This window comes from Quercus lobata, chromosome 6 (assembly GCF_001633185.2).
Source record: "Quercus lobata isolate SW786 chromosome 6, ValleyOak3.0 Primary Assembly, whole genome shotgun sequence".
Classification (NCBI taxonomy): domain Eukaryota; kingdom Viridiplantae; phylum Streptophyta; class Magnoliopsida; order Fagales; family Fagaceae; genus Quercus; species Quercus lobata.
The window spans coordinates 40,185,831-40,192,138 of record NC_044909.1 but is presented as its reverse complement, the minus strand read 5'-3'; the positions used below and the strand labels follow the sequence as shown (position 1 = coordinate 40,192,138).

Here is a 6,308-nt window from a genome sequence, read left to right as displayed (position 1 = left end):
GCAAGTCCCAACTGCAAAGGGACTAGGGTTGGTGCTCTATTCCTAGTGACCAAACGAGGAACCAACAGGCCACATGGTGTGGCAATTCTCCTCATGTTCCTAGGAATTAGGTCCCGTTTCTCTCTCTCTCTTATTATTTTTTAGAATAATTATTGAGATTTACATCTGTGGCCAATTTCACAACATTACTTAAATTTAATAGTTATCGATGGAGTGGTGAATAATTTCTGCTCACTTATATGAGGAGGTATATCATGCATTAGATGCATAGATGTATATTTCCTCCCTCTTATATGAAGGTAGACCTCATATATGAGATCCACTTCCATGTGATATGGAAGAAACATGCATTCGATGCATGATGTATTTTCTCCATTTATATATACCCATCACTTTTAATAAAATTATTCATAATTGTAAAAGTTGGTAAGTTGTGAAATAAAGTGATTTTTTTTTTTTTTTAAGAATATTAAGTATTTTTTTTATGCACACGAGGAGTTGGCATTTCTTGATACTAAATATGATATTCATTTATCACATTACTAAAGTTGTACAAATGCTAAGAGTTCAATTGGTTGGCATTTTTTGATAGTTTAAATCAAATTTAAAAAAAATAAAAAATAAAAAGCAACACCAATGATATCCTTGACACATAAATTTGTAATTTATTAAAAGTAAAATATGTAGTTGCTTTGGTGAAAATAGCCAAGTAGCTCAATTTCGCAAACTATATTACAATCTACCACTATTTCAAAAATATATAGGTATCTACCACTTTTTGGATACTCAAATTTGGTGAAATTGAGTTTTTCATAATACTCGAGTTTATAGAACTCGAATACCATGAAAAAAATTGTAAAATTTTTCAAAGTATATTTTTCAAAGAACTCGAGTTTTTGGAACTTAAATTTCATAACAAACTCGAGTTTCAGAAACTCAAATTTCAAAAAAATAGTAAATTTCTACATATTTTCAAAAAAGTAGTAAATTGACAGTTGCTTTAATATTTTACATTCGTAAGAACACTCGTTGTAAGTGAAGGCAAAAAAAATAGTATAAGATGTCAAACTTGTATAAAGTGCCGGTTTGGATAGAGATTATTGTGTCTACGTTTTCTATTTCACGTTTCCTTCATTTTTTTTTCTTTTTTTTTTAGTGCATGAACAGTAAAATCACATGGATTTACTGTGCAGGAGACAATTATTACTGTTCACGCACTGTAGCAACACTGTTCATGTATTTTAAAATATTAAAAATGGATTACACGATACTATTCACACATTTAAAAATTATTTTATTACAGTATTTTCAGTTTTCAATTTTAACAAAAATAAGTTGTATTCGAACATATCCAAAATATAGAAAAAAAGAGTTAGTTTTTATCGCCAAAAAAAAAAATTGCACAAATTCACGAGAATGCTCTTGTAACAAAATAGTTACGTGTCAAGAGTGACTTCCTCTAATAATTAATGCCTCTTGTTTATTTATTATTAATTTTTTTTTTTGATAAAGTTGATAAATTATTAATTTATTACATCAAGAACCAATCCTGAATATTTATACCAATTCATTTTCCTATCTACTATTCTACTTTTGCCTTTTTGGTGAGAAGTTCCGTTTCCATATAAACTCAACCCCCCTCCCCACGTTTCATCCACAACACATCTCATTTTCCTTTTCTTTGGAAAAAAAAAAAAAAACATGGCCCCCAACCTTTCCTCTTCTAGCTTGACAACCATGTCCATAGCCATATCCACCCTTCTCTTCCTCTCCTTCGTTTCCTCATCATATGCCTCTGATGACATGTCCATCATATCAACTTCAACTTCAGCTTCGCGAAGCGACGCAGAAGTGATGGAGATCTTTCAGTCGTGGCTCGTAAAGCATGGAAAAGTGTACAACGGGATTGGAGAGAACGACAAGAGGTTTGAGATCTTCAAGGAGAACCTGAGGTTCATTGACGAGCACAACTCTCAGGCTCGCACATACAAAGTTGGGTTGAACAAGTTTGCCGATTTAACCAACGAGGAGTACCGTGCCAAGTATCTGGGCACCAGGTCCGACCCTAAGAGAAGGGTCATGAAGTCAAAAAACCCAAGCCGGCGTTACACCTTTAACGCCGGTGAAAAGTTGCCTAACTCCGTTGATTGGAGGGTGAAGGGTGCTGTTAGTCCGATCAAAGATCAAGGAAGTTGTGGTTAGTAAATTTTACCTTTAAAAAAAGAAATATATATTTATTTTTATATGTTCATATATTTTGTAGCTGAAGCTGTAGATCAGCTCAGATTGACCAAAATGACCTAACATAAGACTGTTTTGTTTCACCTTTTGGCGTTTATATGGGGCTGTTTGGTAATTTTGTTACTTATGTAATTGTTTTTAATTTTTTTTTTCATGTCTATTTTTTATTATTATAATACTTTGGAAAAAAGGAAAGAGAAGAAAAAAGTCTGCAAATTTCTGAGTCGAGACTTGTTGGCCAAAAGTGGACTGGTAGAGCTTTTTTTTTGTCGGTAAATTGACTGGTAGACTTGGAGCATACGTTTATAGCAGTTTGATAGAACCTCTAGATTCCATTTCGGTTTCTTACAGGTCACACCAAAATAGAATATTGAATTAAACAAGCAAACGGCAGGTATGTCCAAAGTCAGATAAGGGAAAGCCTTTCTGTCAAATCAAATATATTGACATGGTTATATAAGATTAGTTAATATTGGTCACATTTTTTTTTTTTCTTTCTATCCTTCTAAAAAAAATAAAATAAAAAAAATCTATCAGAATATAGTGTCTTTGATATTTGCTTAATTAACATTTCATTTTAACTAATGCTAATATTATTTTTGATATTCTTCATTTTTTTTTAGTTTCAAAAATAAAATTGTGCAACTTTTGTAAATCAGACATTCGTTTGTAAATGATATTGAGAGTAGCACAGTTATATTCATCATCACCTCAGTTTGTAATGAAATTGGAGTAGCTTTTGCTTTTCTCAATCTGTAAATGAATGAACCAGTACAGACCCGCAAGTAGTTGAATTTGCTGCGTTTATTGCTGATGCGCAGGAAGTTGCTGGGCGTTTTCAACAGTGGCGGCAGTTGAAGGCATAAACCAAATTGTCACCGGTGAACTAATCTCTTTATCGGAACAAGAACTTGTGGACTGTGACAGAGAGTACAATGGTGGATGCAATGGAGGTCTCATGGATTATGCCTTCGATTTCATTAAGAAAAACGGTGGCATGGACACCGAGTCTGACTACCCTTACCTAGGCATTGACAGAAAGTGCGACGCGACCAAGGTTTGTATCAAACTGCTTAATTTTCTCATATATTGAATCAGATTGGTTCAATTTACTACTTAGGAACATCTATCCGTTTTAAGGTAGTCTTGAATTCTAATTATAATTTGGTATTGTGTGTTGGGTTATTGCAGAAGAATACTAAGGTTGTTAGTATTGATGGGTACGAGGATGTTCCACCCTTTGATGAGAATGCTTTGAAAAAGGCTGTGGCACATCAGCCTGTGAGTGTTGCAATTGAAGCCGGTGGCATGGCTCTTCAGCTCTATGATTCGGTAAGCTGACTAGTATTTCTTTGTGTTTCCTGTATTTCATTTTACTGCATAAACTTGTTTTTAGAATTTAGAAGCATACTTTTCAGCTACTCAAGGAATTGGCTTTATCCATTTTTGGTTCTATAATTGGCTCAATTTAGAAGCATATGATCTGCTTATATTGAGCAGTATCATAAATTTTACTTTTGAGATTACTTTATTTGTGCCCAATGTTCTTTGTGGCTAGGTATCAATTGCCCCCTAATCTACTGTATTTGTGCACTGAAGTAATTACTTACTTTCCTTCAAAAAATTTCAGGGTGTGTTTACCGGTGAATGTGGCTCGGCACTAGACCATGGTGTGGTTGCTGTTGGATATGGCACAGAGAATGGTGTGGATTACTGGCTTGTGAGGAACTCATGGGGAACCAACTGGGGTGAGAATGGATACATCAAGGTCCAGCGCAATGTGTTTGAGACATATACTGGCAAGTGTGGAATTCTAATGGAAGCTTCTTACCCAGTCAAGACTGGACAAAACCCAAGCAAGGCTTTTTGGGCCTTTGAAAGCGCTGTTGAGATAATCAGCAGTGCTTGAAGTGTCTTCTTGGATATTTTTGGGCCAGGGAAGAGAAACAGTGTTGAAGGTGCATGAAAGTGATGCTTCTGTTTGATAACCCATTAAATCCGGTCATGGTTGATAGTCGTATTATGCCCTTCATTTCTAGGCCTAAAGTTACGAAAGGATGACCGGAGTACTGTCATTTATTTGAAAAATATGATCATTGTTGTACATAGTATTTAATATTGTCGCAATTGCATCCCAAAAATTGATGACATTGTAGTTCAATGTCATTTGCTTTGCAATGTAAGTCTGAATTCCCACCAGGGACTTGAAATGAAATGGATCTGTTACTATCTGCAAATGTTTTATTGTTAGCTAAAGAGTTTTATTTCATATGTGACCAAATTTACAATCTAAAATACTCTTGGTTATAGATCAATAGGAACACTATTGGTTAATACTTTATACCATAAGATCTTTCATATTTCCAATTCAATGAAATCATTTTTCTAAGACTAATATAACAAGAATAATCCTTGATTAGGCTGTCAATGCTGCCACCAGAGAGAGAATAGGAGGAGATGAAGTCATGAAACCTCTGTGCTTTTTCACTAATTATAATGAGTAGATGTCATGATTTTTTCCTGTTATGAGATTGATTAAGAAAGGAGCCCAAAGAGACCGGCCCATCTATAACAAAAGGCAAGGGAGAGATGGGGTGAGGCCCATGGACAGTACAAGAATGGGCTTAAGTGTTCGAACTTTGAAGTTCTATTCTCATCAATTCTAAAACACCAATTAAACCCACTCCCATCACCCCAGAACCAAATCTTGCTCTTGAAATAAACCTACAAAATCCTATAACAGACCTTTTTGGCCCATTTAAAGTCATAATGGGTATTTTTTTATAAACTACAAAGTTGTACCCCGTTAGTTGGACACTACAATATCCTATTTATTAACAAACGTTTTTGGCCCATTTAAAGTCATAATGGGGACTTTTTATAAACTACAAAACTGTATCCCGTTAATTGGATACTTGAGTTAAAAGTTAAGTCTAAAATACTATTTTTAGGTTGGAATCCTAATTAAAAATGGATTTGGATTTTGTGCAAATTTCCTTTGATTTATTTCTCTAATTGGACTCAAATTTAATAGGGTTTGCTTACTTTTAAGTCTTTAACTTTATTATGGCCCTTATAAGAGTAAAGTCCATTAGCCTTCTTCTTTGCACAAATTTACTCATTCAATTCAATTTTCCTACTAAAGACATATTCAAGTATTAAAATCCAATTAAGCATGAAATTAATTATTAAACATTATTACAAAACCAAATATAAAATGTATGAATTAACTCAAAATAAGTATGATAATACTTTCTGTAAGGACACGATTTAGTACCGAACCAAAACAGTATCCGGTTCGTACGTGAAGGGCCTAGTCAATATGATTTTTAGAGCGTGGGTGTAAAGAACTAGGCTAACTGTAATCTAACCTCCCAAGATTCAATTTCATGAACGTTCAAGGTTTTTCAGTTGATATTTCGGATATTCCCCCTTAGTGACTAATACCAATCCTTCTTTCTCTTCTCCCTTTTTTCTCTCTACTTTCCGTCCCTTGTTCTTTTTTTCTCTCTTTTTTCTGTCCGATCTCTCTTTCATGTTCTTCCTTTAGTTTTTATATCTCCCTTTGCGCTTCATTCTCGCCGCACACGTGTAGGTTGGGTTCGGAGGATTTCTTTTTGTCCCATTTGGCACCTCCTGGAACTTCCTATAGGCAGCTGTAAGGTTGCTTCCCCACTGTTCAGGTATCACCTCCACATTAATGCGGCCAGAGAGTTGGTTGAGAGGTCATTAATGCGGAGGTAGCTGTAGCTTCAGATATTTGTTTGCCTTATCTCTTTCATCTTTAGTCGGCTACCCTACCCTTTGAGATGACTGAATTCTGAGATCTGATCGCAACGAGACCACGTCCTGATCGTCCTCGGACGCGATCGTCCTCGGACGCGTTCTGCCGAGGACCATGGTGTCCTCGGACGGGTATATGGCCTCCGATGGGCCACTGGCCCAACAATCCTGAACCCATTCTGAATCCTATGGGCCTATTAATCGAACGATCCCCACAATAGCCCCTCAAAATCCTACTTTTCGACTCTTCAGGAGAAAAGGTGGATTTTGACGTCATAAGCCTG

At 35.4% G+C, this 6,308-nt stretch overlaps 1 protein-coding gene across 1 annotated transcript; it reads left to right on the top strand.

Moving 5' to 3' along the window:
- The first annotated feature begins 1,612 nt into the window (after positions 1 to 1,612).
- LOC115994765 (cysteine proteinase COT44) lies at positions 1,613 to 4,478 on the top strand. Its single transcript, XM_031119016.1, has 4 exons — positions 1,613 to 2,197; positions 3,063 to 3,298; positions 3,433 to 3,573; positions 3,872 to 4,478. Exons 1-4 carry the CDS (start codon positions 1,702 to 1,704, stop codon positions 4,148 to 4,150), a joined length of 1,152 nt encoding a protein of 383 aa, XP_030974876.1. The 5' UTR covers positions 1,613 to 1,701; the 3' UTR covers positions 4,151 to 4,478.
- The last annotated feature ends 1,830 nt before the right edge of the window (positions 4,479 to 6,308 follow it).

Coding starts and splice junctions, on each gene's coding strand:
- LOC115994765 (XM_031119016.1), top strand. CDS start 1,702: ATGGCCCCCAACCTTTCCTCTTCTAGCTTGACAACCATGTCCATAGCC. Junction 3,299..3,432: donor GAAAGTGCGACGCGACCAAG/GTTTGTATCAAA, acceptor GGGTTATTGCAG/AAGAATACTAAGGTTGTTAG. Junction 3,574..3,871: donor CTCTTCAGCTCTATGATTCG/GTAAGCTGACTA, acceptor AAAAAATTTCAG/GGTGTGTTTACCGGTGAATG.